At 43.5% G+C, this 12,330-nt stretch overlaps 1 protein-coding gene across 1 annotated transcript in view; it reads right to left on the minus strand.

The window, feature by feature from the left end:
- Positions 1-12,330, minus strand: part of LOC126457579 (uncharacterized) — a 60,740-nt gene that overhangs the window by 47,987 nt on the left and 423 nt on the right. The window contains exon 2 of the mRNA XM_050094006.1: positions 6,505-6,597. Coding sequence (XP_049949963.1) covers positions 6,505-6,597 — 93 coding nt within the window. The remainder of the gene's footprint in view (positions 1-6,504; positions 6,598-12,330) is intronic.

A 12,330-nucleotide genomic window follows, 5' to 3' on the forward strand; every position in this document is an offset into this window, starting at 1 on the left:
TCGAGGTGATGCAAAACTTTTTTTGATGTATCTGTATAACTACCTTGAAATTCACATTTAAGTGCCCATTACAAGTTTCTTCGAATCACCTTCAGACTACTTGTCGAACAACGCACAGAAGGAACAGAAGACTTAAACATCCTGTACGAGCTCTGATTTCTCCTATTTCTCCCCATGTAGATTGGCGACAGCAAAATATTTTCAAATTCAGAAGAGAAATTTTATGATTGAAATTTGGCGAAAAGATCACGTCGCAAAGAAAAACGCCTTTGTTTTAACGAGAGCCACCCCAGCTCGCTTATCATATCTTTGACACTCTCTCCCCTATTTCGCGATAACGAAAAACTAGCTGTCATTCATTGGACTTTTCCGATGTCCTTAGGCAATTCTATCCGGTAAGGATCCCATAACGGACAGTAATACTCTATCAGAAGACGGACAAGCGAGCTGTCAGTATCTTTAGTAGATCTTTTGCATCTTCTAAGTTTTCTAGCAATTAAAAGCAGTCTTTGGTTTGCCTTTACATAACATCATCTGTGTGATCGTTCCAACTTAAGTTGATCGTAATTCTAATTCCTAGATGTTTAGTTGAATCGACAGCCTTTAAGAGTATGTTATTAATCGTGTGACGAAATGCAACGGATTTCTTTTCGTACTCCTATTTCCCTTCTTGAGTGTTGGTGTGACGTGTGTAACTTTCCAGTGTTTTGGCACTGTTCTTTCGTCGAGCGAGCGGTTGTATATGATTGCTAAGTATTGAGTCAGCACTTCTGAAAGAACCTAGTTACTATACTATGTCGACTGGAAGAGTTGCTCTATTCAGTGGCTTAAGCTGCTTCGCTGCACCGTGGATATCTACTTCTAAGATACTCATGTAGGCAGGTGTTCCTCATCAAAATTCTGTAATATTTACTTCGTTTTCTTTCGTGAAGGAATTTTGGAAAACTATTTTTAATATCTCCACTTTAGTGGCACTGTCACCGGTAATATTACCACTGGTGTCGCGCATTGAATGTATTAACTATGTATTGCAACTGGTGTATTTTGCATACGACCAGAATCTCTTTGGATTTTCTGACAGATTTCGAGACAGAGTTTCGTCGTGGGAGCTATTAAAAGCATCTCGCATTGAAGTGCGTGCTAAGTTTCGAGCTTACATAGTTACAAATGAGTGGAGACAGTCCCTCGGGAAGTGGTAAAGCGAATATTTATCTGCCTTTTTAAACAGATGTATTTTGCGTTTACTTATGGTGGATTTCGATGGGCAGTCTTGTTACATCAGCCTTACGATCACTAATCTCTGTATCCGTCATGATGCTCCCTATTTGCTCAGAATTTTATTTTCAGACAAAACTTTTAATACAATTTCTGTCCATGTAAGCGTAGGCTTCCGCGGCCGTTGTCTTCTTCAATAAAATTCTTCAGGGTATCAGACCGCATCGTCATAATTTAAAATGCGCCAACGTTTCGGCCAGCGTTGCAGCTAGCCTTCATCAGGGCCTTACGTTAACTGCTAAATGAACACACTTGGTTCCTTAAATAGCTGCACGAGAAAACCGTGTCGTTACTTGATTGGCTGTAAAAGGAGGAGGAGGAGGGGTGAAAGGTATGCTTTATTGGTGTTTCCTTTATTATCTGTCATTGGCTGAAATAGCTGTTTTCTATTGGTCTTTATAGCAATCCACCCCCTTGGAGGAGACGGACGAATAGCGAACAGGTGATGGCTGTGACGTCACACTGTTTCCATGCTGTCCAGAAGCCGGCTGCGGCGTGCCATTGCTTTGTGTGCTCGCGACCACTACTGCGGCTCTCCGCGTGTCTGCATGGGCCGCCACGGGTCTGCCGCCGCTCCGTAGCCCTGCTATTGCAGGCAGCCAAGACCTCGGAAGCTTGTACCCATCCTCTTTATTCATGTTGGCGGGTCTTTTGGCTATTTCTATCGCCTATCTAATCTTTCTTTTGAAAGTGAGAGGCCAGGACGCGGGCTTCTTGAAAAAATATTGGTTTCCCGCACTCGTCTCGGTGTTCCACCACTGCTAACTTAGTGTGTTGTTTCAGGCGGATATATCTTTCATGTTCCGAGAGCCTTGTGCTAATCGGACGTCCCGTCTCACCTATGTAGACTAATCCACACGCACAACCAATCAAGTAACGACACGGTTTTCTCGTGCAATTATTTAAGGAACCAAGTGTGTTCATTTAGCAGTTATCGTAAGGCCCTGATGAAGGCTAGCTGCAACGCTGGCCGAAACGTTGGCGCATTTTAAATTATGACGATGCGGTCTGATACCCTGACGAATTTTATTGAAGAATTTCTGACCGTGTTTTACCTACAACCGGCTACGAACGTGTTGTTTCGCCAACATATCGAGCGTGGATTGAAGTCACCACCGACTATAACTGTATTAACGGAGTACCTGTTTGAGATGATAATCAGGTTTTCTTTGAACTGTTCAGCAACGGGACATCTGAGTCTGGGTGATGGTAAAAGGAACCAATTATTAATTTATTACGGTTGTCAAGTGTAACCTCTACTCGAACAAACTCGCGGGAACTAACTGTTTCAATTTCGCTAGAGGATAGAGCAGAAACATACACGCCGGCTCCAGCCGTATTTAATCTATCTTTCCTGATGCCGTTAGGTCCTTCGTAAAAATTTCGACTGAAATTATTTCAATCTTTAGCCAGATTTCGGTACCTGCTGTGGTTTGTATTAGTGCTTGGACCACTGGTTCTTTCCCAAGGCAGCTGCGATAATTTACAGTTACGGCACCGACTGTTATTATGACTACCCTTTTCCTGTATTTGCCCTGCACCCTTTTAGACTGATGGCATTTCTGTGGTTTCCCGAGACCCTCTAACTTCAAAAAAGCCGCCAAGTCCCCACCACACAGACCCGGTATCCCTAGCAGCCTCGTGTGTGTAGTGTAGTGGGCCCCTGAAGTATGAAGCGGACCCCGTAACACCACCACTCTATGGTGCAAGTCAAGAAATCTGTAGCCTACTACACGGTCGCAGAATAGCATAAGGCTCTGATTCAGTCCTCTACTCGGCTCTGTACCAAAGATGCGCAATATATTTTGTCGACAGTGCTGAGCTCTGCCTCATTTGGCAAGCGAGGCTGGCAGCCTTGACCACTTCAGCTAACCGCCCGAAACCAGACAGAACCTCTTCCGGTCCAAAGCGATACACATCACTGATATCGTCATGAGCCACCACCTGCAGCTGGATTCACCCTGTGCTCTTCAAGGCTTCCAGACGGACTCGCTCCACATCTGAAATGCCTCCTCCCGGCATGCGCACAGAGTGCACACGGGATTGTTTTCCCTCCTTGGCAGCCGTATCCCTAAGGGACCTCATTACACGCCTGATATTGGAACTCCCAACCATCAGTAATCCCACCCCTCAGTGAATTTCCAGGTCTTGCAGGCCGAGTGACTTTCTCTGGAACAGGGCGAGCGATTGCATCTAGCTCAGGATGTCTATCAGCTCCAGACAGCGCCTGAAACCTGTTGGTTAGACGAAGCAGGGAGGTCTTTCGCTTCCCCCCCCCCCTTGCACAAAAGTCTTTCGATCCCCCCCTCCTCCTTCCCCGCCCCCTCCCCACAAAAAAATCTTTCGTTGCCTGCCACACTTCTAAACCGCGGGCGAGGAGTCATCTTCAGTGCTTGCAGTGCTTACAGCGATGCCCATTGGCAACAGCCTCAATCTTTACGATCGAAGCCTGGAGCTTTGAGCGGAGAGTCGCCAACTCAGCTCGCATATGAACGCAACAGTAATAATCCCTATCCACACTAAAGAAAACAGAACTGCAGACTAAACAATTAAAACGCAGAATTGAGGTTACTGTCTCTTTGAATAAGAGCGTCATTTCCTATTCATCTCACTGCCCATTTCCTTCAGTTATCTTTTGTACTATACTGGGACAGTTCTTTCTATGTCTGTTGCAAGTTTTATAGAGCTGTGATACTTGTCAGTGACACATCTGCGAAAGTTACTTCTTTTGCACACCAGTGTACATTGGACGTCGGTACTTACCAATAAAATCGTTTTCGAAGTGGGCGCAATACTAAGTGACACGCATTACATTGTCGAGTTTACTGTTATAAAAGTTTTGTTTAGAAGGAACCCGACAGAGTGAGGAACTAAGTCCTAGGCATAATGTTCTTCAGATATTTCGAAGATGCAGTTCGGCCCCTCAGGCACAAACTTAGATTTGTAGGACTATGCGTTTCCATTACATACCGTAGAGGATATTGATGAAAACAGACGTAAAACTCGATGGGACCAGCTGTACGAGTCGCCTGGTGAGGCGGTTAGCCTTGAGAGCTGAGGCCAGCGAGCGCTCCACTGCTGGTGTGGCGCTGGTGTCGCAACGGCTGACCGCGTTGGTCCCTCTCTTCACAGCTGTGTTCCTCTAGTCATTCTCCTCATTCCAATCACGGACAATGTACGGAAAGAATGAGGGTCTATTTGTAACTCATGCAACCAATGTAAACGACTTACCTTGTCTATTCCGCAGGCAGCTGAATACTATGTGGGGAAAACGGAGGCAGTAGTTACAGCGAGACGCAATTTATAGCCTGAATTTTTTAAATATTTATAACCACGAGAAGGAAGATCAAAACAAGAAAGCGTAAGAGGTGAATTGGTAGATGGCTGAAGACGCCACCTATATTGGCTATAAAAGCTGCTAGTTCAAAGATGATTTCTGTAAGACTGACATACACTGGGGTGACAAACGTCGTATCGGACCTCCTCTTGTCCGGAGTAGTGCAGCAAGTCGACGTGACATGGACTCAATAAGTCGACGGAAGTCCCATGCAGAACCATTGAACCATACTACCTCGTTAGCCGGCAGTAGTTTCGAAATTGATGCCGGTGCAGGATTTTGTGCACGAACTGACCTCTCGATTACGTTCCATAAATGTTCGATGGGATTCACGTCGGCGATGTGAGTGGCCAATCATTCGTACTAATTGTTCAGAATGCTCTTCAAACCAATCGCGAAATACTGTGCCCCAGTGACATGGCGCATTGTCATCCACAAGAATTCCATCGTTGTTTGGGAACGTAAAGTCCATGAATGATTCCAAACGGTCTCCAAGTACCCAAACATCCAGAGGATTCAGTCCATTCCATGTAAACATAGCCCACACCATTATGGATCCACCACGAGTTTCCACAGTACCTTGTTGACAACTGGAGTCCATGGCTTCGTGGGGTCCTACCATCAGCTCTTACCAACTGAAATCGGGAGTCATCTGACCAGGCCACAGTTTTCGAGTCGTGTAGGGTCCAGTCGATATGATCCCAAGCCCAGAAGAGGCGCTGCAAGTGATGTCGTGCTGTCGCAAAGGCACTGGCGACCGTCTTTTGCTGCCACAGTGCGTTAATGCCAAATTACGACGCACTGCCGTAACGGATACGTTCGTCCTATGTCCCACAGCACGTGCTATACAACTGTTGTATAAAGCATGCTGGATGCTGGCAAAGTTTCGTAATCACGGTGTATATTGCATACATATTGAGTAAAAGTGTCTGATGTGATAGCGATTGGCCATCACAATGGAAGCAGACAGATGGGATCTAACAACAAAAGCCGCCCATAGTGTCGCAAGCCAGCAGGCAGCATTATGGTTAAAACAGCTATCTAACTTCTGGAAAACCATCTGAAGATAATCCTGTAAAGGCTCCAAAACCGGTTCGTGGAATGAATAGATAACTATTTCAAAAAAGGTTCTATAAATATCTACTACATCTCTTTAAGATTTAAATGGCTCGAAAGTTTTGCTTCAGTTTGGGTTATCCTCAACTATCTATGAGAGCGTTATTTATACTGATGTCACACCCACTAAAAACAAGGCCAAGTTACTTTCTACAGTCTTAAGAGCGACTCTGGCGTGTGCCTCAGCCACTGTGAAGATAAAAGTTTTCTTAACTCACACTTGTACATTTTGCTGAGAGATGTAAAGATATCATCTTTGGGGCGTTTTGGTGTGCATGCCTATGATAAGTACGAATTACAGTGTGCCACTTGTTTTATATTGAGTCTCATCAAGTTAAGCTTCCAACTTGTAGTACCACAGCAGAGTTTAAAAAATTGAAAGCTTGTTTGGGAAACATTAACGAATATATCGCACTTAACTTTTGTGTGAACAAGAACAGCAGTTACAACTCTAACCGTCTTAGTTATCAGATGCATCAGTTAGATACTCCAGGTTTCGGAAGCTTAACTCATTCCTACATAGTAAGCTTCCAGATCATATAACATACTATTACTATCTCTAAAAGAACCCTTGTGTCAGTAACTTCCAATAAATTTAGCACTAGCAAAATGAGATAATTTCGACGTTTTGGTAAATTACGTTAGTAAGCGGAATGGATAAAAGAATTTTCCCAGATGTGTTGGAAATCAAATACCGCTTCAATTACACAGTTCCCATTACAAACACGACAAATTTATAAACTGCAATTATAGGTAAAGAGGAATTCTATACTCACCATTCTTTGATTTGCCGACGGTCTCCATAATCATCTGCCTGATGCACTCATTCAGATTGGGATCATTCCTGCTGCAAGTCTTGAACCAGGAGGCTGAAAATAAGCAGACGCAGCCGTTTCAGTGATGTGACAGTCTACTTTGCAGATGAGTGTTGCGGGACAAGAATCAAAGCAGCAGTATGAACAGAGAGGGTGACACCCATGGTATCCGATTGCAACAACAGTGGCAAACGTCCAGAGTACGTAATGTCTTTTAAATATTTAGGCTCATACTAAAAATTGCTATGGAACAGGATGAATGCGTGAATTCAGTATTAGGGACAGAAAGAGAAAGATTTGTTGGTAGGGTTCTTGGAATGTGCAGTGCATCTGTGAAGGTGATCGCGTACTAGAAGGTTGTGGGACCAATTATAGAGTATTGCTCCAGTGTTTGGCGTCTCCTTTAAGTAGGCATAGCAGCAGACATTGAAAGAATTAAGAAATGCACTGATAGAACCTAGCAGGTCGACACAACCCATACGAAAATGCAAAGAATTGCTAGGGAAATTTACATCACAATCTCTGGAGGAAGAGCGACGGTGTTCTGTTGAAACCATGTTGAGAATAATCTGATAAAAAGTATCCGGACACCACTATGTCTCGGGGACCGAGTACCAAATGTCACGGCAGTTGGACCCTCCAGAGTAGAAACAGGAGGGGAGTACGAGTTGCCAGTAGAAAAGCAGTAGCAACATAACAGTTCGGTCTGGAGAGCTCAGTGACTTTCAACGTGGGCTAGTCATTGGATGTCATCTGAGTAACAAATACATCAGAGACATTTTACCCAGTTTTAAGCTGCCCAGGTCGACAGTTGGTGGAGTGACTGTGAAGTGAAGACGCGAAGGAACTACCAAAGCGACACTGAGACGCGGCAGACGTCTTGTACTGGTGGACGGGGATCATCGAGCATTGAGGAATATGATGGTAGAGATCGCTTAAATTCGATGAAAGGAATCACTCGTGAGTTGCAAAGTGCTACTAGGCGTATAGGTAGCACAACGATTGTAGACAGCTATTCAAAAAGAATTGAGTACAATGGTTGAGTGGCTCCTCGTAAGCAAAAGTTGCCTTAGTCAGTGCCAGGCGACACACGTCACAGGACGGTCGAAGATTGGAAGCGGCTGAATTGGAGTGATGAATCGCCCTATGACCCGTGGCAATGAGATGGAATGATGTGGGCTTGGCGTATGTCTGGTGAACGTTACCTGCCACAATGTGTGGTGCCTGCAGTCAAGCGTGGAGGAGGCAGGGTTATGGCACAAAGATGTTTTTTGTGGTTAGAGTGTAGTCCCCTTATTCCGCTTAAGGAAACGCTAAATGCGGAAGGATCTCATTTTACATCATTGTGACTGCGTACAGTAGAGAAAAAGATGAGTGACGACGATTATTTGTATCAACATGACAATAAACTCCGTCATACAGCAACGTCTGTGAGCCAATGATTTGTGTACATAAACATTCCTGAAAACGGACTGGACTGCTCGGAGTCCCTACCTGAACCCAACGAAAGGCTTAAGTCAGAACTTCGACTTGGCTCCAGACTTAAGCGTCCAGCATCACTGTCATCTCTAGTTTCGGCTCTTGAGGGTGACATTCACATATTGAAAATGTTCCCAGCAGTGCCCAAACCATCGTATGGGCACACTCCATATAAATGTTGGTGTTCGAATACTTTTGATCAGATATTGTATTTAGAGAAACGACCAAAAAGGTTAGCCAAGGGCGCTAACGCGCTGTTCTCTGGACTCGGGTAGGCGCGCCGGCCCCGGATCGAATCCACCCGGCGGATTAACGACGTGGGCAGATGTGCCGGCCAGCCTGCACGTGATTTTTAGGCGGTTTTCCTACTACGTGAATACCGGGATGGTCCCCATGTCTCACCTCAGTTACACGAGGCGCAGACATTTGAAAACGTTCACAGCTTACACTAGACGCAGACAGATGGGGTACAGTAATTCCGTCGCAAGGGGGGCGGGGGAGGGGGGAGGGGGGAGGGGGGAGGGGGGAGGGGGGAGGGGGGAGTCGGCGTGGCGACAGGAAGGGCATCCGGCCATCCTCCGCACTAACATCGCCAAATCTACAGTAACAAGGCTGACCCTGTGCTGCAATGGGACAAAGGCCCTAAGAAAATGATGATTGTATTTAGGGGAACGGTATTCAAGGAAGACTATGTGATAAATGCGATGCCTCCATCGTAGGGATTTTGAGAACAAAGTGAGATATTAGGGCGCTTACAGAGGAATGTAGGTAGACAATTTTTCATCGCCCAGTGCGTGAATATAATAACAGAAAATCGCTAACAGTGGTGCGAAATACTCTCCGTTACGCACTGTACAGTAGCTTGCGGAACAAGCCATGAGCTATTAAGGTATGTAATACTGTTACAAGATTACAGTTTATCCGTGGTTAAGACTCACTGTAAAACGTGTTAATCAAGCATCAAACATCCGTGAAGCAAAACGTCTGCAATCGCGTGCTGTTCTGAAGGTCTTATCATTGCCATTTTACGCTACAAGCTAGAGGATCTGGTGACTCAGTGTAGCTGTTGCCGAAGCGAAGTTCTAGAAATACCGGGTGATCAAAAAGTCAGTATAAATTTGAAAACTGAATAAATCACGGAATAATGTAGATAGAGAGGTACAAATTGACACACATGCTTGGAATGACATGGGGTTTTATTAGAACCAGAAAAAATACAAATGTTCAAAAAATGTCCGACAGATGGCGCTTCATCTGATCAGAATAGCAATAATTAGCATAACAAAGTAAGACAAAGCAAAGATGATGTTCTTTACAGGAAATGCTCAATATGTCCACCATCATTCCTCAACAATAGCTGTAGTCGAGGAATAATGTTGTTAACAGCACTGTAAAACATGTCCGGAGTTATCGAGAGGCATTGGCGTCGGCTGTTGTCTTTCAGTATCCCTAGAGATGTCGGTTGATCACGATACACTTGCGACTTCAGGTAACCCCAAAGCCAGTAATCGCACGGACAGAGGTCTGGGGACCTGGGAGGCCAAGCATGACGAAAGTGGCGGCTGAGCACACGATCATCACAAAACGACGCGCGCAAGAGATCTTTCACGCGGCTAGCAATATGGGATGTTTTTTTTTTTTTGGTTCTAATAAAACCCCATGTCATTTCAAGCATGTGTGTCAATTTTGACCCCTCTATCTACATTATTCCGTGGTTTATTAAGTTTTCAAATTTATACTGACTTTTTGATCACCCGGCACATCTTGCAAACGAAACTAAGAATGTATTAAGTACTAGAACATTTAAATCGCCGTATGTGATCCTTGTATCCATCAAACGTAACTTTTACTTTGTTTTATTTTAATTTCATACATAGACCTCGATTGTCATGTAGTGTAAAAAGGTATTAGCCATGTGTTGATTGTACTTGATAGTCATTTTTGTATCTGTGCGTACGTCAGACACTTCAGATATTTGACACCTAATTGCAGATATTTTGCAACGCATGTCGCAAAAACTAACAATTAGATTCAAGTGAAAGAAGTGTTTGTCATGTGTAATGCATCATTACTTTTACCGTGTTCCACTGAGATGGCAGATTTATCACATTCTACAATGTCCATGACAATACAGGGAAGTTTTTAGACATATATCCGATCGACAGCCCCGCATAAAACAAGCTAACGTTGTGTATTGAACATCCAGAAATCGATAAGTTGTTTAAAAAGCGAAGGGATATATATGTGGATATACACTGCCGGAAGAAAATACCACACCTCGAAAGACTAAGTCGCTTCGCGCGCAGAAATGAGGCCCTTCTTTCAACTATAGCTCCTTTATTCAGAGACAAGACCGGAGATGTGTTAACATCCTTCGAAATTCTCCTCGTGTTGACATGACCTGAAATCATAGTATCTTTGCATAAAACCACATTAGGTGGTGTAGCGGACTATAGTATATGAATCACACAACGAGATACATACACTATGTGATCAAAAGTATCCGGACACCTCGCTGAAAATGACTTGCAAGTTCGTGCCGCTCTCCATCGGTGATGCTGGAATTCAGTATGGTGTTGGCTCACCCTTGGTGTTGATGATAGCTTCCACTCTCAAAAGCAAACGTTCAGTCAGGCGCTGGAAGGTTTCTTGGGGAATAACATAGTGTAAATGGATAAAGATACACCCAAGAAAAATTTTGTATTACCTACGGTCACGGCTAATCTATTTTATTATAAAACACGTAAAATTTAAAGTAAAAGTGCCGAGGAACATGTAATAACGAATACTTTCCTATAGAGTTACCTGAAGGTCCAAAACAAAACTATAGAATTGTTTAAATTTCTACGTTCAGAGTCACTACCTAGAAATTTCAAACGCTCTTCAGTGACAAAGTCATCACAACTTGTCGGAGTTTCATCGAATGAAGGATTTGTGTTGCCGTTGCAAGTTTGAAGCTTAAATTTGAAAACTAGTGTAAATATAGAGGTAATTATGGCTAAATAAAATGTTGAATCGGTGAAACTTTAACATAATGCATCCTAATTTTTCTCTATTTAAAATAATTTTCTTCATTGCGAATCTAAGTAGATGCTGAGTTCTCCAGTCCAGTCCACAGGAATTGGTTGTTTATGTGCAATATAGTCTAAATCAAACTGGTCCCAGGTTAACTAGCTGCAGAACAACTAATGGCGGTATTATAGTAGGTGACTCTTTGAGCCAGTCATCTTTATATAAAATTATCGACAAGGTGATAAAGAAGGTATTGGCTGGTAGTCATTATGAAAAGTGGGACGCAGAAATGAAAATCATTTGGAATTCTGACGATACGGTTCTGCTGGAAAACAGTGAAGATACCCTCCAGAAACTTTTACATACACTTAATGTGGCAGACAAAAACGTAAATATGATCATATCCACTCATAAAATCAAATGTCCAACCACATCTGTGGAACGAGTTAGATGCAAACTGAAAGTGAATGGTTCAAATGGCTCTGAGCACTATGGGAGTTAACAGCTGAGGTCATCAGTCCCCTAGAACTTAGAACTACTTAAACCTAACTAACCTAAGGACATCGCACACTTCCATGCCCGAGGCAGGATTCAACTTGCGACCGTAGTGGTCGCGCGGTTCGAGACTGAAGCGCCTAGAACCGCTTGGCCACACCGGCCGGCTAACTGAAAGTGAAGAAAAATTATTCAGCAAGTAACGATATTTAAATATCTTGGTATTGAACAGTCCAGCAAAGGAAATGTCAAAAAGGATGTTGGAGAACAAGTAGCTAAAACAAACATTGTTACAGGGTGTTTAAATGACACTGTCCGGAGAAACAAGCGTACGAGTAAAAGATGCGAAGGCAAGAAAATGCAAAGCAACAGTTAGAACAGTTATGATATACACAGTTGAGGTAAGGCCGGAAACGTAAAAAGCGAAGAGACTTTTGGAAACCAGGGAAATGAAAATTCTGCAAAGGATTACAAGGAAGATACTGGAGGGTTGCGAGATAAGTGATAGAATTATAAGAGGATGTGAAGGGGACTCCACTAATGAGTGGATACGTAAGAGAAACGTGAATAAGCGGACAATTAAACAGCCTGAATGAATGAAAGGTTGTGAAAATAATAAAAAATAAATCACCAGCTGGTAAAGGAAATCTTGGCCATCCAAGGAAAAGATGAAGTGACAAACTGAGGGCAGTCTGAGAGGTATTGAATAAAACAGGTTTTAACCTAGAAAGAAAGGAAGAAGAAGATAGTTTAAGTAATGTTTTATGCCAGTCTTATGACAAGTTTCGGCCTATTAAACCA

The sequence above is a fragment of the Schistocerca serialis genome, chromosome 2, assembly GCF_023864345.2.
Source record: "Schistocerca serialis cubense isolate TAMUIC-IGC-003099 chromosome 2, iqSchSeri2.2, whole genome shotgun sequence".
NCBI classification, from domain to species: Eukaryota; Metazoa; Arthropoda; class Insecta; order Orthoptera; family Acrididae; genus Schistocerca; species Schistocerca serialis.